Source organism: Agaricus bisporus (genome assembly GCF_000300575.1).
Source record: "Agaricus bisporus var. bisporus H97 unplaced genomic scaffold AGABI2scaffold_9, whole genome shotgun sequence".
Taxonomy (NCBI): Eukaryota; Fungi; Basidiomycota; class Agaricomycetes; order Agaricales; family Agaricaceae; genus Agaricus; species Agaricus bisporus.
The window spans coordinates 591,427-615,962 of record NW_006267372.1 but is presented as its reverse complement, the minus strand read 5'-3'; the positions used below and the strand labels follow the sequence as shown (position 1 = coordinate 615,962).

The 24,536-nt window shown below is 47.0% G+C and overlaps 10 protein-coding genes across 10 annotated transcripts; 4 read left to right on the top strand and 6 right to left on the bottom strand.

Annotated features, from left to right (window-relative positions):
• Positions 1 to 91: 91 nt before the first annotated feature.
• Positions 92 to 2,070, bottom strand: AGABI2DRAFT_194523 (hypothetical protein). Its single transcript, XM_006463764.1, has 4 exons — positions 1,699 to 2,070; positions 1,502 to 1,637; positions 1,368 to 1,450; positions 92 to 1,309 (listed from the first exon to the last, which is right to left on the bottom strand). The coding sequence occupies exons 1-4, from the start codon at positions 2,025 to 2,027 to the stop codon at positions 97 to 99; spliced, it is 1,761 nt and encodes a 586-aa protein (XP_006463827.1). The 5' UTR covers positions 2,028 to 2,070; the 3' UTR covers positions 92 to 96.
• Positions 2,071 to 2,159: 89 nt separating this feature from the next.
• AGABI2DRAFT_120625 (hypothetical protein) lies at positions 2,160 to 2,947 on the bottom strand (the record flags this gene model as incomplete). Its single annotated transcript, XM_006463763.1, has 2 exons — positions 2,160 to 2,779; positions 2,830 to 2,947. The coding sequence occupies 2 exons, from the start codon at positions 2,945 to 2,947 to the stop codon at positions 2,160 to 2,162; spliced, it is 738 nt and encodes a 245-aa protein (XP_006463826.1).
• A 962-nt stretch (positions 2,948 to 3,909) lies between these two features.
• AGABI2DRAFT_194521 (exoglucanase) lies at positions 3,910 to 5,879 on the bottom strand. Its single transcript, XM_006463762.1, has 3 exons — positions 5,085 to 5,879; positions 4,200 to 5,029; positions 3,910 to 4,137 (listed from the first exon to the last, which is right to left on the bottom strand). The coding sequence occupies exons 1-3, from the start codon at positions 5,685 to 5,687 to the stop codon at positions 4,050 to 4,052; spliced, it is 1,521 nt and encodes a 506-aa protein (XP_006463825.1). The 5' UTR covers positions 5,688 to 5,879; the 3' UTR covers positions 3,910 to 4,049.
• A 1,016-nt stretch (positions 5,880 to 6,895) lies between these two features.
• AGABI2DRAFT_187292 (hypothetical protein) lies at positions 6,896 to 7,394 on the bottom strand. The gene is made up of 3 exons (XM_006463761.1): positions 7,315 to 7,394; positions 6,967 to 7,254; positions 6,896 to 6,914 (listed from the first exon to the last, which is right to left on the bottom strand). Exons 1-2 carry the CDS (start codon positions 7,318 to 7,320, stop codon positions 7,024 to 7,026), a joined length of 237 nt encoding a protein of 78 aa, XP_006463824.1. The 5' UTR covers positions 7,321 to 7,394; the 3' UTR covers positions 6,896 to 6,914; positions 6,967 to 7,023.
• A 664-nt stretch (positions 7,395 to 8,058) lies between these two features.
• On the bottom strand, positions 8,059 to 10,823 carry AGABI2DRAFT_74449 (hypothetical protein; the record flags this gene model as incomplete). The annotated part of the gene is made up of 13 exons (XM_006463760.1): positions 8,059 to 8,261; positions 8,303 to 8,524; positions 8,579 to 8,702; positions 8,756 to 8,902; positions 8,950 to 9,084; positions 9,134 to 9,178; positions 9,229 to 9,317; positions 9,372 to 9,546; positions 9,599 to 9,744; positions 9,809 to 10,085; positions 10,141 to 10,367; positions 10,428 to 10,594; positions 10,651 to 10,823. The coding sequence occupies 13 exons, from the start codon at positions 10,821 to 10,823 to the stop codon at positions 8,059 to 8,061; spliced, it is 2,130 nt and encodes a 709-aa protein (XP_006463823.1).
• Positions 10,824 to 11,402: 579 nt separating this feature from the next.
• Positions 11,403 to 12,471, top strand: AGABI2DRAFT_120623 (hypothetical protein; the record flags this gene model as incomplete). Its single annotated transcript, XM_006463759.1, has 3 exons — positions 11,403 to 11,612; positions 11,667 to 11,906; positions 11,959 to 12,471. The coding sequence occupies 3 exons, from the start codon at positions 11,403 to 11,405 to the stop codon at positions 12,469 to 12,471; spliced, it is 963 nt and encodes a 320-aa protein (XP_006463822.1).
• A 718-nt stretch (positions 12,472 to 13,189) lies between these two features.
• Positions 13,190 to 14,553, bottom strand: AGABI2DRAFT_194518 (hypothetical protein; the record flags this gene model as incomplete). The annotated part of the gene is made up of 1 exon (XM_006463758.1): positions 13,190 to 14,553. A coding segment is annotated over exon 1 (1,197 nt), but the record flags the coding sequence as incomplete, so codon positions are not given.
• A 2,499-nt stretch (positions 14,554 to 17,052) lies between these two features.
• Positions 17,053 to 18,586, top strand: AGABI2DRAFT_225746 (hypothetical protein; the record flags this gene model as incomplete). Its single annotated transcript, XM_006463757.1, has 3 exons — positions 17,053 to 17,180; positions 17,234 to 17,350; positions 17,399 to 18,586. Coding segments are annotated over exons 2-3 (1,212 nt in total), but the record flags the coding sequence as incomplete, so codon positions are not given.
• A 1,092-nt stretch (positions 18,587 to 19,678) lies between these two features.
• Positions 19,679 to 20,879, top strand: AGABI2DRAFT_225744 (hypothetical protein). Its single transcript, XM_006463756.1, has 4 exons — positions 19,679 to 19,741; positions 19,813 to 20,356; positions 20,414 to 20,617; positions 20,684 to 20,879. Exons 2-4 carry the CDS (start codon positions 20,139 to 20,141, stop codon positions 20,799 to 20,801), a joined length of 540 nt encoding a protein of 179 aa, XP_006463819.1. The 5' UTR covers positions 19,679 to 19,741; positions 19,813 to 20,138; the 3' UTR covers positions 20,802 to 20,879.
• A 1,843-nt stretch (positions 20,880 to 22,722) lies between these two features.
• Positions 22,723 to 23,331, top strand: AGABI2DRAFT_74407 (hypothetical protein; the record flags this gene model as incomplete). Its single annotated transcript, XM_006463755.1, has 3 exons — positions 22,723 to 22,895; positions 22,951 to 23,166; positions 23,226 to 23,331. The coding sequence occupies 3 exons, from the start codon at positions 22,723 to 22,725 to the stop codon at positions 23,329 to 23,331; spliced, it is 495 nt and encodes a 164-aa protein (XP_006463818.1).
• Between the last annotated feature and the right edge of the window lie 1,205 nt (positions 23,332 to 24,536).

Genomic DNA, 24,536 nt, shown 5'->3' with positions numbered 1-24,536 from the left:
CCATGCGCAACCCAAGGCAAAACAAAACAGTGAGAATAGAAAGAACAAAGAATTATGATACCAGGGAAAGAAAGCCGGTGTTCGGAAAACTCCACCCTATACCGGACTATCCGGTCTCTCAGAAGCTACTTGCACTTCCTCTTCCTCCTTCTTCCCGGAGTTCTCCTCATTATTAGTATCATCATCTTCGGCATTATCCTTTTCTTTCCCCTCCTCACTCGAAACCCCCACATCCTTCTCCTCCGCCACTTCACTACTACTCGCCATCACCACGTCCTCGTCCTCTTTCTCAACCTCCACACTTTCTGTATTTTCATCAGCAATATCTGCATCCGCTGGAACATCTTCTGAAGCAACATTGCCAGGGGTGGTCGCAACAGTTGTGATCTCCACTTCATCCTCTTTCGAGCTCTCTTCCGCAAGTGGTATTTCCGTCAACTCCGTGGCACCAGTAACTTCCCGACCATCCTGAGTCGGAATTTCCCCCAATTCCACTTGTTGAAGTGGCTCAGCAACTATCCCAGGTTCTTCCTCAGTCAAGGTTATCGTTTCTGGTTTATCTTCCGTCGATTTCTGATCTTTCTCCTCCCCCTCCTCCTCTTTACTTTCTTGTGCCTTCGTCTCGGCTTCTTGTTCATTTGGTTTTTCTTCAGATGGTTTAGCGGGTGCGGAAGCCTTGGCTAGATCATCCACAACACCAGCAGCATCACTCAACACCATAGTATCCGTCCTATTCCTCCCCATCTTTCTCGGACTATCCACTCCAGGACTACCCGTATTCGAACCAGTCGTATTTGTAGCGACATGCAATTGTCGTCCCGATGGGTCCTCATCAGAGGCTTCTTGTTGTTGTGGTGATTGTTGTTGATGACGCTGAGGTTGAAAAAATTGAACAGGTAACCTTCTCGATCTCGGTACATCCGGAAAATCATCTTGAAATGAACTCGGTAAAGGATGTTTCATAGAAGCATGACCTTGTTTATGTTGAGGATCATATGAAGTACCTCTCGTCATTCCTCCCCTCAAACTAGAACTGTTCGTTGGAGAAGTAGAAGAACCATCTCCACCATGACGTTGATGTCCTCCTTCACCATCTTCACTTTCATCCGATGGTGATGGTATAACCAAGAATTCACTTGGTACCAAATCGTATTTACTGGTGAGAGATAGGAAACGCGCGTAGAGTGATGATTCGGCTTCAGCTTGTTCGAAAGCTTCACGATGGTGGTAATAAGCATGCGCGAATATACGACCTAGGCGACGAGCAAGAGAGGAGAAATGGCGATGTGACGAAGGAGGAATCTGTAAACTAATAACGAACATGGTCAGGATCAAATGACCTGCGCCTGTCTAAAACGACAACACACCGGGAAGGAAAAGCTCTAGGCGAGTTGAGAAGCGCCGTCGCACTGTCAAGAGTATGCAGAATATAATCTATAGCGCAACATTGCTAGCCGCGTTTCAGCATTGCATTTCTGCCATCTGACCGAGCTCAACTCACCTCCATGGTACCTTCATTACCGTGAGCGACGCAAAGATAAAGCCATTCACCAGCTTTCATCTCGGGACACGTCGTACGCGAACATTCTTGCTGTAACGTGGTGATGAGAGGATGATCCAGATCCTGCGCAAGTCGTCTAACCGCCACATCCGAGTCTTTCAACAATCATTTAAGCAAATAGTAGAGCAAGTGCTTACCTGAGTTGTTCGTAAATCCAGCAAGCCTCGTCTACAGTAGACTCTTTTTCTTCCTTGTCCCCTTCTTTGGGTTCTTCGTGGCCCTCCGAATCGTCGCCACCCTCCTTCGAGTCTTGCTCTTTCGCTTCTTTTCCAACGCCAGGTAGAGATGTAATCAGTTCTACGTCATGCACGTCGAGCCTTATCAGCAACGATATATATTCTTGGAGTTGAAAGGCACTGTCGAGTGCCGACAGAGGTGGAAGTTCCTTGACTGGATAAAAGGTGGATATACGCGAACCACGTTGCGGTCTCTGAACGACCGGGGGAATCAAGATTTCCGTCGCCATTAGCAGCGTCGTCGAACGCTGGCCGTCGCGGTCGACAGTGTCGTGGTCGTCGTTCAAACTCTCGACAATGTTCCACCATCAAAAATGATAAATTACGTAATAAAATGTATGAATGAAATTCACAGGTGTGCTTCAAGTCTGCGAACGAGTATGGCCTGCAGGAGTTTCTTCTACAGCAACATCCGGCACTGGTTCAGGTTCTCCAGGTGCATCTGCCTCAGTCGTAATGTCCACAGTAGCTGGCTCTTCTACAGCAGTCTCCTTGGCAGCCTCGTCGGTAGAGCCTTTCTTTGACCTTGTCGAGGGTTTACGTCCACCTGTACTAGTCGTGGCTTTTCCTCGGCCACGCCCTCGTCCTCGTTTACTGGTTCTAGTTGTTTCAGCTCCTTCTGCGTGTTCTTCGCCTTCAGGATCAGTTTTCGCTTTCTTGGCTCGCGGTTTCTTGGTCTTCTCTTGAGTGGTTGTTGTGTCCGCCTTCCCCGCTTCAGTGCCCTCATTCTCTCCGGTAAGACCGCGCTTCTCGCCTACGACAGGTTCTTTGGTTTGCTCTCCTTCACCACTATGTCCATCCCCTTCCCCAACTTTCGTCAACTCGCTCATCCTTTTCACTACATCATTACCATTCCCTTCTCCTCTCCTCTCAACACGTACTGCAGGATTTTCTTCATCCGCATTTCGAGTGACCGTATTCCCCTTCTGTGAAACAATCTGCACTTTCTCCCCAGGCTGGTCTTTGATTTCTGCTGCCGTGCCTTGAGGATGATTACCACCGTAATTCCATTGAACTATATCAACGTCGAACGAAAGGAGGAAAAGAAAAAGCGCAGGGAGTTGAGTTTTAGTCGTTTCGTCGATTTTTTTTGAAAATCGAAATTGAATGACTTGCCTTTATCGCCTACATCGATGTTTTCACTAGCCATGGTAATAAAAATAGAAGACGACGAAGCGTATTTAAGAATGAAGAAGGGGTCGGATGAAGGAAATGAGCAACGAGTGTACTTTTAACAAAACAAAAGGGTTTCATATCGCCTTCGAGCGTTGACTGAGACATTTGTCACAAGACAAACCTTGGAGTCAGCCACCCTGAATGGGGCAACGTATTACATTTCGCTTAGAATCAGATCCAAAACCACTAAAAGCTTATGTATCTTCAGATTTTTGACTTTTGAACAAAAGAGGATGTTAAAAGCATAGCCGGCATGGGATCGCCTTGACAATAAATTGGACTCCTATGTTAAATGACCGGTCTACCGGGACACGAATATTGCCGGCGGTGCGAATTAGATCAACTCCTATCAGTTCTGCGGTAATATTAGTGCAACTTATGACGCTTACACCTAGTCATCAGTATTTGCTCACCATCTGGAATGGTTCGCTCACGCCGGATCCCAGACTGAATATCTCTCCTCTCAATAACAATTCATCTTATACGAACAGTTTCGAAAGCTCATACCATTCTATATACCCAATACTTTTGAGTCGACGAGGCGCAACAGCCACGACTGAACGAACCGCCGATGCCGTTCAGCGAAGTACTAATGATCGGCTAGTAGTACTAGGGATCAAGAAATTTGCCATAACTTCAACGTAAAATAAGATGGACTACCAGTATCGCATGGTCTTGTGGCATAACAACTTATTAGCTCTTTCATCAACTCCGTACTGAATGCAAGTGAACACCCGTGATACTTACTAGAACTCGATCGTCAATATCTCGGATCATCAAAGGGTAAATTACGAGGATATTCATCGGACTTAAAAGAACCTCAACGCCAAATCCTACAAATGGTAACTTCTTCCCCAAGAGCCCTTGAATCTCAAAAATAAACACATCCATCGACAGTTGTTTCGACTCCGAGAACTTAAGCTTATCAAAACAAAAAAGGCACTAAAGCAAAGCGATGCAAAAGTTATTTCTATCGAAATTTTACATATACACATAATCGCATTTTTTTTTACAAAAACGCCCGGTTACCGTCGAGGTACTACCGAGGTATTGCTAAATAAACATTCTCAAGCTACTCAGAAACATTGGCTATAGAAGTCATTGATGACGTGGCAAGTAGATGGAGATTGGCAAGCAGTCGGGCCAGTCCAGCCTTGACCACCACTAGAAAAGATTACAAGTCAGCTCTCGAAATTTGATTACAGAAGTCTAAAGCCAAAACTCACCATTGACCCCACATGGTTTGAGCGGGGGAGTTGGGGCGAGTGGTAGTTGGGCTGGGGTTGCCACCGCCACCACCGTTGTTGTTGAAAGTGGAGTTGATGTCACCGAACTTGATATTGGAGTAGACGACTTGGACGCCGCCAGCGTTAGCCTCAACATCCTCGGGTTTACCAGAGTCCCTAGAGCAGGTACCACGGGAGATACCTGGTTGACTTGGGGAGGCGTCAAGGGGGTAGTCAGAGTCGAGCCACAACATGTTAACGGCATGGTCATCCCAGATGGAAAGGACGAGAACCATTCCGCGGTCCAACGCAGAACCCATACCCGACAATCCACCCCTATCTTGGAATGATCGCTCATCACCGAAGGCTTCCTTAGCCTGATCACAGAATTCTGCGGAAATGGAGTTGCCGGAGTCGATTCCGGGAATGTTGACATTGGAGTTCTGGATGACCTGGCCGTTCTGGACGTAGATGCGGCGGATCTCCTGGAGGTTACCGTTGTCGGAGCCATTATCAGTGATAAACTGAGTGACGACAGTGATGGGCTGGTTGGTGTCGACTGTCATGCCGGGGCCGTAGAACGACTTGTCTCCCATACGGAAGGAGTTGAAATCACAACCGTCGGGGTCACACTCAGTCGCATAGCGATCGTTGACTGAGCAAGTGTTACCCTCGCAACGCTGGAGTCCGGGTTCCCTACAAGGATGGGGAGTGTAGGCGGAAGAGATAGAGTTGGCCTCCCAGATATCCATTTCACCGCAGCAGGCACCAAAGTTACCGGTTCCAGCGTTGACGTCGTTCGGGGAGCCTTCCCAACCCTCGCTGTTGGCCTAATCAATTTATTGTTAGCTGAGCTACTTATAGCGAGAATATTTCATTGCTTACCTCTCCGTCGATAAACTTGATGTCACGAGGGCATTGCGAGTCACAATAACCAGTACCGTACTTGGCACCAGCCGTATTGGTCGACGACATGCCACCATCTGCAGCCATCTCCGAAAAGTAAAGGGCACCGTTAAGACCGCAAGGAAGTTTGGAGACATCGACGTCGAAAGTGAACTCTTTGTTCAAGAGGTTGAAGATCTCATAGTTGGAATCATCAGCCATGAGGTAGAGACGAGAACCAATGTTCTTCTGCTGGCTCTCAGTGACGAATTTCAGAGTAAGAGCGGTACCGGAGGAGGTGACACCGTATGTGCCTGCGTAGTCAGCACCATCGAGCGCACAGTTCTCGGCACAAGTTACGCCGTCAGGACAAATAGAAGTATCCCATTCGTTACCAGTGTAGCAGTTGGTGAAGTCGTTGATGCGGTGAGTCCAACGCCAGTTAGCGTCGAGGGTGACTTTGCCGTTCACGTTCTGGCAACCACTACTGGTGCACCTTTGCCAAGTGAGCGATGGGTGGTTTTCGGCCATGTTGGTACCGACTTGCTGGCCCAAGGCAACAGCAGTGAGGGAGAGGGCGAGGAGAATGGATCTCGGGAACATGTTGAGTTCTGGCGAGAGGATGTACCAGGGCAAGCTGATGTCGATTCCGGTGCTTCATGAAAGGTTTTATACCCCACTTTGAGCGGAAAAACACCGGCCTTCCATGCAGCAGTAAAAGGTTGCGCCCTGCTCCACCTTGTAGAATACATTGACAATACAAAGAGGCCTGGAGACTCTTCGGAATGAGAGGTCAGTACAGATCTGCTCGGGAGAATTCAGTGGCACTCCTGATACGTCAGAGTGACATTGTGGTCGCCAACGACACATATACGCCAAGGTGGATTGAGACCGAATCAAAAATTCGAGCTTGGTTTCGCCGGTCCAGTGTAGGGAGACACTAGTGGACGCTTCAAACAAAGATTCCCCGATAGGATGCGGGTAAAAGTCGGGACTTCTCGCATTATGTAATTTATCATGCCCTTTGCTGAAAGGTGCCGGGTTGTTGTAGCCTGAGGAACCCAACTCTCATCCTGACATCGACATCAACCATGTTACTTTGCTGAGTGGCCGCCGTGAAGGCCGAGACTGGGCAGATGATTTTTTTCCTGCCTATCAATCAGGTTTACCGTTGTACGGCCAAATCTCGGTCTTAGTAGCCACTTTCTCAAACAACCAGGCTGTAAGATCTGCTCGAGACCTCGATATTTCAGAAGAAACGAAAAGATACTCGTCCCCAGCTCCGGCTGTTGAATGTCCGAGAAACAATCTCTTGCAACCGACTTATTTTTTTGAGTACCCCAGAGCTTCAAAATCGTAGTATTACAACGCATTCTAACTCATCATCACCGAATCTGAGTCCCTCTAGCTGACTTAAGGTCAATTAAACGTTGTTTAGGATAAAATCGTTCGGAGAGACAAGCGCCGTACTGATCGAGGTAAAGAAAAAAAGTCTCGAAAATCTCCCATGATGTCGTACGTCGCATCTTCCTAGACTGATTCGTCCCTTAAAGCAACTCAATGTGAAAACATTACCATTCTTGAAATTCGGAAAATTGTCACGGCCGCGGGAGAGAGGGAGTGTTCAATGAATTGGTGCGGCGAAGACATATGACAAGCCTTCTTTCTGCATGAGGCATGTTTAGGACATGCATGGATACTTAGATCAGCCCAGACGATCCAAGGAGCTGATTTTCCCGGTGAAATTATCTGATGGGTCGCTTGAGAAATAAATTATGCTTGTGAGCACTAAATCTGAGCAGTGAAACAAGATGTATAATAAGAATATTTCTTTTCGACGTCAACTTCACCCAGAGCTTCTGACTACACAAAATGCACACACCTGACGTTGGGTGAGCGAGGCGATAAAATAAGCAACAGTCAACCGAAGATATCTCCATCAGGACATGCAGAGGAGCTTCTTCCATTTCCCACTCGACCTCTGTCTCTGTTTCGGTAAGTCCGAGTCCCCAGGAAGCTTGAGAAGATTTTTATCAAAATTGACTATGGTCGCCTCGTCCCCTTCTTGTGAATCCCACACCTCATTTGGAGCTAAGTCTGGCGCAATTGCAAGAACCGCATATTGAGAAAGGGAGAGATGGGCAGCATCGTTGGTAGCCAAATTCACAATCTTAATTTCGGAAACACCTCGCAGTCAGCCAGGTATACCATTCATGCGAGGATTTCTTACCTCCATGATTGGGTTCAACGCATCTGTTCCGCCGACCGAGACAGCAGGTGGATATACACCGGTGGTATTCCCATTCAAAAAGTCCCAAGCCCGTTCTTGGAGCTCAGTCTGATTCAAGCGTTGACCCACATAAGCTTGCAGCTTAGCATAGAGCTATAGAAAAATGTCTGAGAAACTAGCGTGCACGCGAATAAAAACAGCACAGCACCTGCTGAAAGCCTCCACTTGAAAATGCTTTCCCATACCTCGCAATTTTCCTGTAAATCCGAACATTAGCTCTTATACACTGATCCGAAAAATTCGCCGGTGCTTACTCATCGTTCGTACCATTAAAGAGACGGCAGAAATCCAACCAGGCAGCATCGAACTCCGGTACATCATCGCGAATAACGGGCAGATCCATGGCTTCCATCAGGAATTCACCGCCTCCAAAAAGCATCATGAGGTGATACCTTGAGTTTCGTTGATTCAAGTTACAATGGTGATGACTTGTTCAGTTAGAACTTACGAGCTTTTGCCTTCCCCGCCTTCATCTACCAAGTGTGCTGTATCAGCGTTCCATCCCACAGCTGATCCATCTCCCGTGAATAGTCCGAACTTGAAGCTTCCTATATCTCTCTGCGACCAAATTAAGCGATGGAAAAATCGTCGCATTTATAGAACCTCACCATGCCGACCTTCATCCTCTCAAGCCACTGGTTGTCCATCTTCGGCATGCTTGAGTCAACGCAGAGATGTAAACAGTCACGAAATACTTACAGTTCTCTCCCACTTGGTAAACCAATTACCGGCTAAAGCAGTCCAGTCAGGTCCAATCCTGAGTCGACCAGGCCCCTCAGGGGGTGGAGGTGGTAAAACCTTTCGTAGTGGATCCCATTCCATGATCGTCTGGTCGGCTTGAAGCGTCAAATCCATCATATCTCCCATGAGCTCGTCCGCTAACGTTTCTACTCAGCCTCTTATCTTGAACAATTTTCTGGTAACGTACTCGTGATAAAATAAAATGGTCTTCTCAACCAGCTTCCAGAAACTCGTGCCTCTTTGGCGCCATCTCCCCAATGACTAACGTTGTGCCTTGAGCCAAGTCCAGCTAACGGACCGGTGTGATGCGTATCCGTCTCAGAAAGATGGCGTGTCAAAGCCGATGCGATGCGGAAGACGTCTGCACGGCCTGTACGGAGGAAGGAGAGCCAAAGCCACAGATCGGTTCCTTGAGGAACGACTGAGTCAATATATGCGATAGTCGAGAGAATGGTACACTTACCGAGTTCACCATTGTCCCAAGCAAATCCGCCAATATCATATCGCCATTCATGCCTCGTTTGATCGTAAGTATGCATGACATCACCATAGTTCCAGAATCCGTAGAACTGTCTCTGGTCAATATCCTGCCAAAGGACGTTTTAATTGCTTTTCATAAACGCGAAATGTATATTCTAACCTTGATGTAGAAATCCAAAAGATCGCTTTTCTGTTTCTCAATTATCGCAGCGCCACTTCGCGTTGTATCAGGTAAATCCCATCGACCACCAAACAATTTCTTCGACGCATAGAACTTAGGCGTGGAAACAAGCTGAGGGACGCGGGTCTATAAAAGTCAGTAAAACTTCAGACCATAAAATGCGCGAAACATACATGTACATCCGCTAGTTTTGCTAAATCGGATCGGCTTGGTGTGGCTGAGAAGAGTTGCAAAGTTATTTCGTATGACCTTCCGATTCCAATAGGAGTGGGGTCCGGATTACCCACGTCCTCGTATGTGAGGTCAAGCTAAAGCCACATTTACAAAGTGAAATATTCCTGGAGAGATGTAGCTCACTCCATGAGGAACTGTATCATAATGTCGCATATCCATGGCTGGAGCCTGCGCAATCCTGAGGAAGGATATCAACGGAAATAGTGAACCACACGTACCTGAGGGCTCCACGCCCAAAGTGTCACATTTGCTACATCCTCCGCCGCATTTCTAACATGTAAACTCCTAGGGGCACCTTGCCAGAAATCTGGCATGCGCCATCGGAGTCAGTCTAAGAAGACAAGTGCGCGCTCTCTCTCACCTCGTAATCCGAAAACTACCCCTCCATTTGTAGCGCCTCCTACATATCCCAATCCTGCTGCTCGCGTTCCATGACCAGCATGATCAACCCAGTTCGCCTTGGTACTTGCGTTTGTACGTTTACTGATGGAGAAATATGACGGAGACAGTTGGTCAAGCGAATAGTCTGACCATGCCTAGCAATGGTAATAAGCTCAAGAGCCAGCAAGGAGAATACTCTCCTCATACCGGCAAGTCATCAAGCCCGGCAGTCACAGTCGATGGCCACGTATTGAGAGGTGGAGTAGGTGTCCCATTGAATTGAGCATCAAGAACCGGAGCGGTGGCGTCCCGACGAAGTCCGGAAACAACACGTGCCGCTTCACCCCAAACACCTTAAAAGTTTAAATCTCAATTATATCTCAAAGATTGTATCGAGCCCATAACGATCTTACGCACCGGCTACTCCAGAATCAGACGCGTCTGGCTTGGATGCAGATGCATTGGGAAATGGGGAGGACAGGAACCGAATGTGTCTGTCATGGAGTTGGTCCGACATTGGTGTCGAAAAAGTCAGGCCAAGGCCCTTGATGAAATCTTTGGTCTGGTCACCATCGTATATGAAAAAGTGAACCATTCGGAGCGTTGTAGCCCCAGAAGAGATATAAAAGCGTAGAGTGAACGGAAGAAAATCGGCATGTTCACCACCCGTTGTCGCTGTGTATTTACCCGTCATCTGTTATTACTTCGTCAGATAAATCTATAGTAGCAGTTTGTGAGTGTCGACACACTTTGATTACAGCGCGGACGGGGCCTTCTTGTTCAACTTGAACAGTATCGATCTTACCATTCATACTCTGAATATCAGGAAATTGTGTGATACCAGTTTGAACGAGTGTTAGATCAGGATCCGGGGCATTCTGGACATGAAGGACGAGAGATGCATTTCGAGCGAGAGTTTTACCATTCAAAACGATCGAAGATATTAAACTCGTTGAACCAGGCGCATTAAACCGAACTATCAGAATCAAAATCAATTCTCCACTAATGAACAAAGAACATGAAGTAAGATGATCACCTGAGAAAGGTCCTGTTGAGACTATCGTAGCATCGCCATCATGTGTTACCGAGACGGGCGATTCAGGCTCAGTCGGAGTCCCAGGTGACACGATTAGCTCTGACGAGTCGGTGGCCAGATTCGCCGGAAGCGCATGCCCAGACCATTTCAGAGTACCATCCGGCCAGCTGGATGAGATACACCTTAGATTCAGCAAACATGAGAGTTTAAGGGGGGTACTTACTATGCGAGTGGCCAACTCTGCAAAGGGAGACTTGTAGAAGACGATCGAATCTTCAATGGCGTTGTGCGATCAATTTCCCCTTGAGACCAGGGAATACCAAAGGCCGTCCCAGAAGGGGTAAAAGCTGGAGAGGATCCATCAAGCCAATGCACGCGAGCACTTGGTGAAGTCATTCGATTGTGCAGACCAACTCAGCATCACCAACAATTATATTGTTCGCTCTCAAAGTATCATGTGTTCTAACGTGGATGGGTTCATTCCACAGTATAGAGTCGTCCCATAGGAAAGCGATAAAGCGGCCCGTTCGACGCGCCGGTCATATGCTTTGTCGATGTGTGGAGGCAAGAACAGAATTAGCTTTCAGGCTTCTACAGTTGCAGAAAAAGTGATGCGTGAGAACGAGTAGGCGTGGTGGCGCTTAAATAGCCGAGTACCCCACTCTCCACATGGGCCCCTAAGACTGGCAGAAAGAATCAGTCAATCACGGTCAGGAGGGGCAAGCCTACGGCAGACAAGCTCCCTGTAGAACTTGCTCCGCTAACGACTGTCAGAGCTTCAAGTTAGCGTAGTCCATTCTAAAACTGCACTAACCGACGAAAGGCACGTGTGTTCGAACCCGGGCCAGAGCAATTTGCGCCATCTATCACCACGAGATTGATCAATTCAGCCAAGAAAGAGGTCAACTGACAAAGCTATTCCGAGGTTTCTGACTTGTTCGAGCATGAAGGCATCTCTCTATTGTTCCTCCGACCATGGCTGTGGGATGTTCTCTCGACTTCAGCTACTCATTTTCCAACACATCTCATCTTCTTTCCTATGACTTGTGCCCACTGTTTTCGCAGCATCCATCGTTGAGACACGAAATCAGTGAAGATACGCTACCGACGCGCACAAATTATGTTTATGAAATAGCTTTGGGGAAGGGTATCCAGAAGGATGGTACCTTACCTGAGGACTTGCAGGTTCGTTTGCCTCACTTACTGTTACGAATCAGATACTCACAATGTTTGATCAAGTGCCCCCATGATTCGCTAGTATGTATGCGAGCCATTAACACTCGACCAAATCATCCTTCGGAGCCGCCAAGAATTCTTCAGGTCATCCCTGTCGCAACCCGTCACACCAAACCAAAGTTTCGTATCGCAAAGACAACTACGGGAACAGATATACAAGAGCCTCATCTCCAACTCACCGTTCAAGGATCAGAATATATGGGTATGAAGCAAAAAGCTGTATTTCACATTTACTGTGATGAGGTGAGACGGCACGTATCCATAATTTTGATATCAGTTAATTACATATCTCTAGAAATTACATGAAGCGTCAACTTCAGGGCAGCTCGATCATTTGTACCAATGGAAGGGATCTCATGTTTTCAGCTGGAGATCTGAACATGGTTGCCCAAAAATCACTACTCACGACAGCAAGGACGACTCCGACAAGACGCCAGACAGCCATGAAGAAGAGGAGAACGAAACCACCCCGCCGGCCAATGTGCATGAAGATGAAGACTCAATCATAAAAACACCATCACAAACACTCATATGGTTTATCTCATTAACGGCTAGCATTCTGTTCGTTTTATCTTTCACTATCTCAAAACCGCATCATACCAATCTCAAAACTTTTGACAGTCTCGCCATCGCATTCCGATTTGTCTTTCTCAAACGATACAAGCATCATATCCTTCAATTGATCCACAAACTCCCTATATCTAGACGTCGTCATCGATCCGGTGAATACGACTTTCTACTAGAAGATATCGCATCGGAGGAATCCACCGTTTATTCGCCCGGATTTAGAAAATACGACGCAGTATGATATTACCATTTCTGGGACCACTAGGCGGGGTGGGGTACACTCAACCGACTGCAATTCATAGAGGTCACGCACTCTTTCTTGGAAATTTTACCCCTCGACCACATGTATCTCCTCTCTTTAAATACTACTGTGGCAATGGCTAAGAATGTTCTACGCGCGCGGAGGATGGATTTAGCTTTCTCTATGGAATTTCGGATGACTTCCCAGTCGGTGATATAAATTAACACAGAGTAGAATTGTAATAAGCAAATGGGACGGCCTACTAGTCCAAACGTCTACTTCATAATCATACATACTTATATAACCACGCACCAAACGTCTACCAAAAAAATATAAATATGTACAAGAAAAAATACACACAAAAAATATACAAGAAAAAGGATGATATCCGAGCCGAACATCATCCAAAAAAGCAAACGAGTCCAAATATGAAAGTCAAAAACCAAAAAAAAAAGGTCCGACATCAAACTTCAAATAGCAGAGCAAAAACGAAAACAAGATAACAAGACGCGGCACTCATCTACCATCCAAACCACCTTCCAGATCTCCTCACCCTCAACCCAAATTCGTCAGCTTCATCGTCATATCTAATCTTGACTGTCCCTTTCCCGATCATAATATCAATCCTATCCCCAATCCATTCCCTTCTTTTCCTCCTCCTACTCTCTCGTTCTCGTATTTGTTGTTGGCGTAGTTCATTGCACGTGCATTGAATGACTGCTACCTCTGGTTGTTCTTCTTCTTTTTCTTGTTGATTTTGTGAAACCATTTGAGTTGACGCTTCTTCCGCAGTCTCATTTCCAATCGCACTTTCCGCACTTTCGTAAGTATCACTTCCACTTCCACTTCCACTCCCTCCTCCATCACCATCATTCTCATTCTCTTCTTCCTCTTCAGACGATGAAGGTAAAGAAGACATCTCATCCAGTCTTACAATTTTCGGTCTTTTCCCATCACCTTCCCCCTCACCCACTTTATCCACCACAGGTTCAGGCATCGCAATTACCGAAGTAGGAGTTGGAGAAGTAGAACCCACCACACCACCTCTACCCTCCTCTCCCTGATTCAACAACGACACCCACTCTCGTTTCTCCCCTCCTCCTCTCCCTCCCTCCGCTTCCGCTTCCCTTCTCTCTCTCTCCCTTCGTCTCCTTTCCTCCAAAGATAACGGTAAAGGAGGTGGCGAAGAAGAAGAAGAAGAAGAAGACGACAACGAACTCGTCATAGAATATCTCAAAGGCGAAGATTTATATGGTGCCATCGTCAGATGAAATTCCGATGACCTTCTCGCACGACCATTCATAGGATCAACATCAAGAAAACTCGGCCGATTGGTGAGTATATCCAGAGGAGTGGTAGAGGAGGGCAAAGGAGATGGTGAATCACTAATAGGTTTTGTTGTAGTTGTGGTTGTTGATGTCGTTGCTGGCGGTGGTGGTGGCGATGATGGTGTTTCTTGCATCGAAGGCGACAACGACGAAGAGATCGATGTCTTTTCTGGATTTTGCAAAGAAAGCGATTTGGCTGGTTTTCGTTTCACTATATGCAAGGGTGTTGTCGGTTTGGATAAGACGTCAGCAGGCGTCGGGCCAGTTGAGGTACCAGGGATGGCCGTTGTCGTCGAAGACGCAACAGCCTTTTGTTTCTCATCGTTCTGATCCTGGTTTTTTCTACACGCCTCACATACCCCGCTTCCTTTATCACCTCCTGCGCCATCTTCGCCGCCATCGTCGTCATCGTCATCATCATCAAACCCCTGCCTCCCAATAAAACACCCTCTCGCAAACCTTCCCTCCCTCAAAACCACACTCCTCTCCTTAACCTCTCTCGAAAACAAAATATGCTCATCCAAATTCCCAGTAGCAACATGAATCGTTATAGGGCCATTGTACGATCTCGGTATGTGAATTTCCATATTCGATTTATCCAATAACGATGAAATCGACGAAGAAGGTGAGGAGGACAGTGGAGTATTGTAAGATGGTGAAGAAAGGGAAATGGTTGATAGTGATGCCGGGTTATGGATGTGATTGGAGCTGATGCTAGGACTGGTAACGGCCCTACGATGCTGTTTGAGGACCGCGGATTTAGGTCTTTGTGTTGAAAGCGGTGTCGAGTTGACCGGAGCTAGTGACACTGACGGCGTCTGTGATATTGTTTCATTTACTGGAGGTGGCGGTGGCGGAAGAGCATAAGTCCGTGCGGTCAAATGAAATGGTGCCCGTTTTTCCGGTGCATGCTGGATCATCCAAAGTCAGTAGCGCGTATAAGAAAGAAAACGAAATGCACTTACTACACGAGCAACCAGAGGATGATTCCCTGGTTTGAAATTCTCATCAGGTAACAATCTCAAATCGATCGTTGTGCGTTTCGTCGTCATCGAACCGCGATCCAAAGCCGGAACCAAATGAACATCTACATCAATCCCACCATTTTCAACTTCTAGTTTCAAGTTCTTCTTGGTATTAATATCGTTGGGAGTCGCAGTTAACGCGTTATTGCCACTTGTCCTGAAATCCGAAACGACCCCATTGAAAGACCTACTCCTTTTCAATGCAATACCACGATGATGTGGCAATTGGTATCCTCCGGCCTCTCCAACAACATCTACATCGTCAAACGAATCTTTCCTCCCTAACCCCACAAAACTATCATCCAAAGCTCTAAACATCCCTTTTGGCAAGACTAAATCAGGATCAATGACAAAAACATCTTTGATATCTGAAATTTCGGATTGTCTCTTTTTGTAAGCGGATTTGGACGAAAAGAGTTTAGCGAAAAAGGATATGGGTATGGAATCGGTTTTTCGAGAAAGGTGAACATGATTGGCTGGATTCGGGAGTTTGAGAGTGGGTGCAGCTTTTGGGGAGGTGGGAGTCATGGAAGTTGTGGAATGAGATTTCACATGCCGAGTAGGTTTAACATTAGTCGTGTTTGTGATCGAGGTACTGTCCTTGGCTTGTGGCGCCACAGTAACCTTGGAGCCATCATCGGTAGTAGCATTCGCTGGCGATCTTGGGCTATAAACAGTGGCGTTCCTCGGCGTCACCGGAGCAGATGGTTTGCCAGGTAATGTTGTGATTTTAGCCCGGGGATATATGGGTTTTGTGGGTTTGGGTATGGCGTTCACAGCTTTAGAATCCCTACGAGCGGAATTTTCGTCAGTAGCAAAATCCAATGTTCGACGGCGTGTTGGTGGGGCTACGGCAGAATCTGTCATTGGCCGACTTGTAGATGAATTCAGGGTGGAAGTTAATGCTGGAGGGGGAGAGGTGGGTGGGGAACGAAGAGGCTCGGAGACGACAGTGGGTTGCCTGACTGGAGTTGAAGCCGGCATTGGTGCCTCTGGACGTTCCACGCCCAGATTCTCGCGGGCTTTGATGAGGATAGACGTCGGTGTGACGGATACATTGGAAGGCGAGCGGGGTGTCAGCCGCCCAACAGCCTTCTGTGCAGGAGTAGTCTCTGCCGGAGGAGAATCAACGACTGTGGACGTCGACGATTCCGAGGTTGAGAGGGAGTTTAACGTCGAGCCTGGGGATACCAGAGGGGGCTGAGAGGAAGAATACGTGGAGATATACTCGAGAAATTGAGGACTCGCCAGACAACACTGGCGCTGGCCGTGAAGAGAACAGGTGTCCATTGGCAGAGGAGAGCCGGGAGAAGACAACAGCCGAGTATGTTTTGGCCGTCCTTACGTTCAAATTCGCTTCCCGATCCGCTCTGTCTCCACTGCCTCGATTCCCGCCTCGTGGTCTTGCCTTGAGCCTAGAGAGTCGACAAAAGTTAAACCCATCATGCCGTGGCGATCCTCATTTGCCTCGTGCCCTTTTTTTCCCTGGCTTGATATGTTTTCCGCCGGTAATCGTGATCCGGTGATCCGTAGTAAAATCTACAAAAACGCCAGGGCCGTTACTACCTATGCTTGGCCAGTACTCACTCCTTACTCCAAGGACTGTAACTTAACATTGAAGCACGCGGACAACTCTGTAGGAGAGGCAAAACTCACTCGACTGTGTGACGCCACCTTAGACTCTGCTTGTCCCCGCTTCTCGTCTATTTACGTACGTCCATGCGGCTGTATCAGATAATGAAGGTGATGAGAAAGATCAAGGCGCCTTCTAGTACGACGTGGGTGTGTACTACTCTCATACACCGAAAATGATGCATCAAGTTGACCTTGGGGCGAAACGAGTTTTCGACGAGATAGAAGTATACAAGTGAGTCGCGTCAGTATACTGATGTCCGCCTTTCCGTAATTCGAATTCCAGCATTTGTCGGTCGGCGATGACTCGCTTACGATACGACATTGGAAAACGAGTGGTCCTCAGTGAGGTGAACCCAATATGTGGCAAAGGTCGACTTATTTGCCATGGATTAGGCCTTCGGGGAATATTTGGTCCAAGATATTTAGCAAAACAGCGGAGGAATCCGACCATGGACAAAATTAACCATCAAAGTTCACATCGCAACGCTCGAATTAGACTCCCAGATCCTACAGCAAGCTGTGAAGCGCTAGCTAATGATGGTCCGACAGTTCTTGTGGGAATGACTGAGCCCAGTAGCCCCAGTCCTTCCCTTCCTTCTTCTCTCAGTACCGGCTTGCCAGATCACTATGCCGTTACCCTTTCCCTCCCTTTTTGATCGTGCAAAGAATTGGTTCAGCTTCTCAGAGAAACGGCGATCCCGGAATCATCTCGATGAGACATGTATAGGTGCAATTACTTTCTCGAATTTATAATTTTCTAACACGATAACATAGCCTTTTTCTCCCATGCGCAGAACGTCACTGTTAGCGGTGGTCAGTTTATCGACGCGAGTAATGTAAACGACATGAGAATCAACTATGTAAACAATGTCATCTCAAACGGGAAAGCAGGTGTGTATATCTCTCAATGTTGAAGAAAACTTGACGCTGATGAATCAGACAGTTTTCGAACTATTAGAACCGTATGCATGCCTCGAAGCCACCAAAGATTCCAGCGCTCGACATCCACCACCACGGTGTCATCCTGAAACACGATTAAGAATCAGAAATAGACTCAGAAAATGGCTCTTCAGTGACCACAATGAATGGAAAATGCTTTGGGTCCGTGGTTCTGCCGGCACCGGGAAATCTGCGGTCGCCCAATCTTTTGGTGACTCCAGCGTGGAGGCAAAGAGGCATGGAGCTTCTTATTTCTTCTCTCGGATCGCTGGAAGAAATAAGCTTGAAACACTTGTGCCAACAGTCGTATACCAGCTCGCGGTAACCATCCCAGAATACCGATCCCTCATAGAACATCATCTCGCAAATAACCCACTCTTATTACACAATTCTCCACCCGTTCAATTCCGACAATTAATAGTGGACCCATTCACCACTCTCCAACGCGAGCGTGCTCGAGAGCCAATTGTTATCATTTTGGATGGCCTTGACGAGTGCGAAGGACAGAAAGCTCAATGGGAAATTCTTGAAATGATTACTAACGCGATCCGGAAGAGTCCGGACCTCCCACTTCGTTGGCTTATCTTTAGTCGTCCCGAGGCTCACCTCAAGAATGTATTCTCTAGATACGTGGAATGTCGCCGGGAGGAGCTCATAATCGACGCAGAGTGTCGGGAGAATGTAGAGCAATATGTCAAGGATCAACTTATCGAAATCAAAATCACGTACAAAGATATGATTCCTGTAGATTGGCCCTCAGAAGATAAGCTTCTAGAGCTCCTTGACGCTATTTCTGGACTCTTCGTTTTGGCGTCAACATGTCTCAACTACATTGGTGATCCCGAGGAAGCCGATCCACAATCTCAACTTGACTCTCTGTTAACGTATATGTGTCGTTCTCAGGACATTGTTTTCGGAAACCCTCTAGCGTCGCTCGACCTCCTCTATTCCCAGATCCTCGAGGATTTACCGCCTAAGGGGCGGGAGGTGACCTGGCGAATTTTGGCTTACATGACCCATGGAAGCAAGATTGATAGCGCGACAGTCCTTAGCACGCCTCAAGTTCTCAGCAACTTTCTTCAACTCGACCAACGTGGCTTTTACAAGGCTGTGCATGGATTACACTCCATCATGAAGGTATCTAAACCAAAAGACGCCGCTCTATCCCGACTACAATTTCATCATTCTTCCTTCCACGACTTTCTCCTCAATTCCAACCGCTCCGGCCGATTCACTATTAGCGAGCGAGGGGCGATCATGGACATTGTACGGTCGGGTATCTACTGGTATGAAGTCGATGTGATACACTTCCATAGCCATGATGGTAAGCACGCCTTCGAAAAAAGAATTTATTTTTTTTTTCGAAAATTGTGCTTACAGTATCCAGGGTGGGCTTTTGATTGGGATCACAAGCATGATGATCTGCCTGGTTTACTCTGGGTATTAGACAACCGACGGTTCCTTTCTACATCAATCACAAGGTTCCTTGAATATGGCTTATTCGGTGGCGATTTTTATATCCAATGGGACACCGTCGATGAAGGTCTTTTCGTCCTGCTCTCCAACCTTAATTTCAGATATTGGTATGCTTGGGACGTTTTTCTTCTCGCTCGATTCTGTCGACTGGTGAGTTTCATTTCAATCCATTCTTTTCAGTAGTGACCCGTACTTAGGACCCTTCAACATCAACTGTTGTGCGCATAAAACCGTCCTGCCCTACGGACCACCAATTAATAGAATATCTCAATTTGGTGGTAGGGAACGGCGTTGAAAAACCCGCTGTATTCCCTCTCAGAGATGTAAGCCCAGTAGTCCCGATGTGTTACTGTACTCTGAACCGCCAAAAGCGCTTACCCGATGGTCAATGGATCCGGGAGTATTTTTTTATTGGCCATGCTGTCAAATCGGTCATCGTCTGGAGAACCAAGTCACCTAATTCATCTCATGAATACGTGTATTCCCTTCGCTGCGATCAGGAACCCCTTGAAGCACAAATATCCCAATACGAGAAATGTCTGCTAGATATCAAGTGGGATGAAGAGGAAGCCAAGTTAAAGATGAAATAGGTATATCCGGAGGTTAGTTAGGTGACTCTTGTCGAGATAGTAAGGTTCCCTTTCGCGTTTTAGCTAATGGATGATTGGAGCATTTAGCTTTTATCCTGCAGGACCTACAAAGAAGGCCGATATTTAATCAAGGAATACCAGGGACATGTGATGATCCAGTGATTGTGACATTGCCACGAAAGCGGAACGATCATTCCTGATCGGATGACCAGTTCGTTATTTTCACAGTTTTGCTCGAGAAGACAATGATGGACGAATGATATAATTGTCTCCAACGGTATGATCTTGTCATCTTCATCCACTAACACACCCGTTGAGCCGAGAACGACCCTTTTTCTTATTGCCCAGGGAACCTTGCCCCACTTATGTATGTTTGACATTTGTTGTGGCTCGGTTTTCAATCATGTGGTCGATGTATGCTTCCTCAATTCAAAAAAGCCGTCATGCTCCCCTGCTTGTTCAGGCAGCGGTTAAAAAAAGGTTTTCGTGGCGCTTGTCAGCTTCAAAGGGTGTGCCTGCAATTTATCCTAAAGGATAGTAGCCGCACGAACGGCGCATACGTCCTGGATAGATCACAAGGCCAACACGGCGCCAAGTCTCAGCACTTTCCCAATACATAAATCGTCTCCATCGATTTCGTAGGAGCTGTGCTTATCCTTTCCTTACCTCCAACGATGGACATGCACATGAACATGACCAGTGGTGCCCATGCGGGTATGATGATGGTCCCATTCTTTCATTTCGCCGGTGGAGATTTTCTCCTCTTCGAGGCTTGGAAACCTACCTCTGGAGGTGCCATCGGCGGCGCATGCGTTGGAATTTTTTTCTTCGCCATGTTTGAAAGATTGGTTCATGCATTCTCTCCTGCGCTTCTCCTTTATTTTGCGCCAAGGTAAAGACCGGAATATCTCTACCACAAACTGTCTTTGACGTCGTCGTTTACCTTTAGAAGACCTCGAAGTGCCATCGAATCTTTGAGGGATCACACTTCAAGCCCTGACCATAGCTCCAAGGCATCCGACATATCGATGAAGGAAGAAGGGCGGCTTTCACCCCGGACAACGCCTCTATTTGTCTTTAGCGTCGATGTTCCTCGAGGATTTATACATGGGTTTCAGCGACTTCTCGGGTTTATCCTGATGCTAGTTGCCATGTAAGCATGTTCCCATTCAACGAGCTCACTGCTCGATACACGTGTTCAACACTGAATGCTTCTCAGGACATTCCATGCAGGATATATACTCTCTATTATTTTTGGATTGACGTTGGGTGAAATTCTGTTCGGAAGAATTGCATACAGAGTGGTGAAGGATGTCGGTTACCAGAATACCACCTAAGCAATTGTACCATGTATACTTATGAAATTCGAAAGTGGGACTTATCCCCAATATTGAGCATTCACGATGGCAAGCCAAATGACCGTGAAGACGGTCGACTGACGCCGACTTCTGATGGCGATTGGGCTAAGCTGAGGACACATGTGATAATTCAAGATTGTCACGATTAGTCACATCCAAATCGCGGAAAACCTATCCAATATCACTCAAATACCACAATTCCGACTATTTCGGACGCCCTCCGAGTCGCAGCATATAAGAACCTTTCATGTTAATAGTCACTGATTTTACCTCAGATGGCATCATTCAAAGCTGAAGGAAGACGTCAAAGTTCGAATTAAACCAGATGTAAGAAATCATCAGGCAGATGTTCTAACCAATCAACAACGCCACTGGCAACTGCGGCCCAAGTTTGTACCGGGTGCCAGTTGTGAATACTTTTATCAACATTTGGCATCATCAACGTGACCTTCCTCTCTCGTCTCCAGCTGATACTTCCGCTGTCTCCTTCAATTGTGGCGTCAACGGCTGTTTGGGGTTCTTTGGACCCAGGGGCACTGTCAGCGAATGACGGAATCCACCAAGAATCCACCATGCATGGGACCTGAGAACGTTAGCGTATGTCACCCCTTTTTGGGTTCCTTCCATTTTTTCCTGTTTCGGACATAAGGGTTGGAATTGACTGGGCGCGCTCAGGGCACGCTGCAGGGCCCCGGACTCTTTGGCACTAACAGCGGGTAACCCGAAAAGCGTAAACTTAGACTTAGACCACCCGTATCGGCTTTTCAGGCCTCCAGTACGGCTAGAATTGGTGAAAAGTAAGATATTTTTGGGGATGCGATGGTGCGGGGATTGCGTAGGCTACTAGGACTGTTCTCATAGCAGCAGTAGTAGTAGGCAAGTTACTCACACCATGATCATGATGGTGATCAATCCGAAAGATAGACCGTGCTCGTTGTTCGGTCTTCACAACTAGAAAGTCGTAGTAGTGCGACCATCGCGCATCTCACCGTAACGCGGGCACTCAAATTAAAATAATTTATTCGTCGTACTTTATAAATGGCGACCATAAGAGTGGAAGAACGCGCGAGGAATGAGCACGGTCTGAACTTTCGGTTGATGACTCCGTGTGTGAACCAAATGACCAATCATGATTAGGACACGTCACTCTATGTGTTGCTCAAAAACAGTCCGCGGTACACTATACCTACTATAAAGAAGATGAAAGCGGGGAGTGGGTCCCGGGCTGGCCGATGTCATCCAATCCCGTTGGTCAGAGAGTTCTTGGCTGGGTATACTTAGAATGTATATTAGACGTACTACCCCAAAATACACACAAAATACTCTCTCGAACTTGATCAGGTCCGCCGAGGGAAGTTACACAGCCTACAACTAAACAATTTGAACCCTTCTCATTAAGGCTAACCTCTAAAACGCCGCCCACGTTTATTTTCTAATTCTACTGTTACTACCTCTATTGGTACGGTCCTATGCGGTTCCGCACCTCTATGTCTCTTATTTTTATTCCATCCACCCAAACTCCTATTACTGATATGATGAAGCCCGGTCCCAGTCAGCCAACATAGGTGATCGAAGTCCACGCATTTGTGCTACAGCTCCGATCTCATCTCCAGGGAATCTTGTGCCCTAGTATAGCCCAAGGCTCTCAATCCCAACTATTAATGTTTGCTATCCGGCTTACGATGAGATTTCTAAGAGTACGACGAGTAGATAATTTTTAGTAATTTTTAGTGAAGGTGCGCGAGGCGACGTGCGGCGCGACCATGATAATACCATTTGTACGCTTATGAGGCCGTATAAAACATACCAATAGTTGTCTCTTGTTTCGTAAGAGCTTTTCCTATCCTCTCCTTGCCTCCCAGCGATGAACACTGTGACCAATGCAACCCGAGAGGCAAACATGATAATCCCATACTTTCATTTTGCCGGTGGAGATCATCTCCTCTTTAAGGCATGGCAACCTACCTCTGCAGGTGCCATAGTCGGCGCATGCCTCGGGGTTTTTTTCCTTGCCATATTTGAAAGATTGGTTTATGCATTCTCTCATGTGCTGGTGCATTATCTGATGCGAAGGTACAATTATAATATTTCTACCCCAAATTGTCCGCAAACTAATAATTCACTTCAGGCAATCTCCGAGTCGAAGTTCCCGGGATATAAATCATATTTCAAAATCCCATGATAGCTCCAAGAGCTTCGAGATATCAGTAGCGGAACTCGAAGAAGGAAACTCACCGCCTCGTACTACGATAGCCCCGTTTATCATTCCTAGCATTGACATTCCACGGGGAATACTATATGGCTTCCAGACACTTCTAATATTTTTCCTAATGCTAATTGCTAGGTGAGAATACTTCTAATCAATGCTACAATGCGCATGCTGAACCGTGGGATGCTTTTTAGGACATACCATGCGGGATATATCCTCTCTGTCATTGCTGGGCTGACTTTGGGTGAAACTCTATTTGGGAGGATTCCACATAGAATGACGAAGGATGTCGATAACTAGATTAACACTTGAGCAATCCCAAAATTTAATATTCAGTTTTCGCGCGGCCGACCTTCAACGACGACTACTTGTACGGCGCGTAGATAAATCCATTTTTGAGCTAGCGTCTTCCGATCCAGATCAACAATCTCATTGCTGCTCTTTTAAGTTGCAGGAGGGCGTTTGAACTCCCCTTTTCCGATCAGTGCCAGCGGTTTGGTCGATGTTTGGTTGATGTTTGCTTCATCAAACCGCGACCTACCAAACAAAGCCAATGGCTTCCTTGGAGCGCGACCCAGCTACGATCTACCATGCTCGATTTGTGAGCAGGATGTCTAGCTCGCGCGAAGAGGAACTTGGGTCGCCCTACCCCTTCTACCTGCTTAACTGAAGAGCTCGTAATGGAGCTGCCACCTAAAGCTGGGTCTCCGGATATTCTACCTATGTTTGCTAGAGGCGCTGCTCCGGGGAAGAGAATATGAAATCACGCATCGTGCCGGGGAAGAGGATTTCGCAACGGTGACGCTGCTAATCTCGGCCTCTGGGTCCTCTACCAGCTCAAAACTTTTATTCCAAAACGCCGCTTGCGGCGCTACGCTAAACTGCACTTTTATCAAGGCGTGCTTTTTCTTCATGTTTTGGGATTGGATACGACTGGCCGCGCTTGCAGACCTCACTCATTGAAATATGTGAGAAATATTCAATTTGTATATGGGATTAGTTAAGGGATGGAAGAGGTGATGGGAGAGTTTTATGGAGATGGGGAGGCGGGTGTTTTACTGCTGATCATGGAACGCTGGCTATTGGAAATTATAGTGGTGGGCGTGAGTCTCTCTATCTCTCTCTCTCTATCACTAAAACTTCTTAACCTTTTGTTTCGCGTCTTTCATCTAATCCCAGACTGCAACTGTGCGCCACCCATCGCGCGGGGAAAAGTGTCCAGGTACCTCTAGCAGAGCTTCCCCATCACGCGACGAACACTCCACGCCATGGAATTTAAATCATTTATGCGGGCGCGACGCCCAACCGGTGGTATTTCAGCACCCATGCCAGCGTCTTATTGGTACTGTCTGGCCTGCCAATTCTATCGGGGCCTAATCCGATGTCCATCCAGACTGATATGGATATTTGAATCCTGGATATGGCGAGAAGACGCTGGCGGAGGCGGCGTTAGTCAATGCTAAGATGATTTTGGAGCAGCATACGATTTAACCTGGTATGATGCT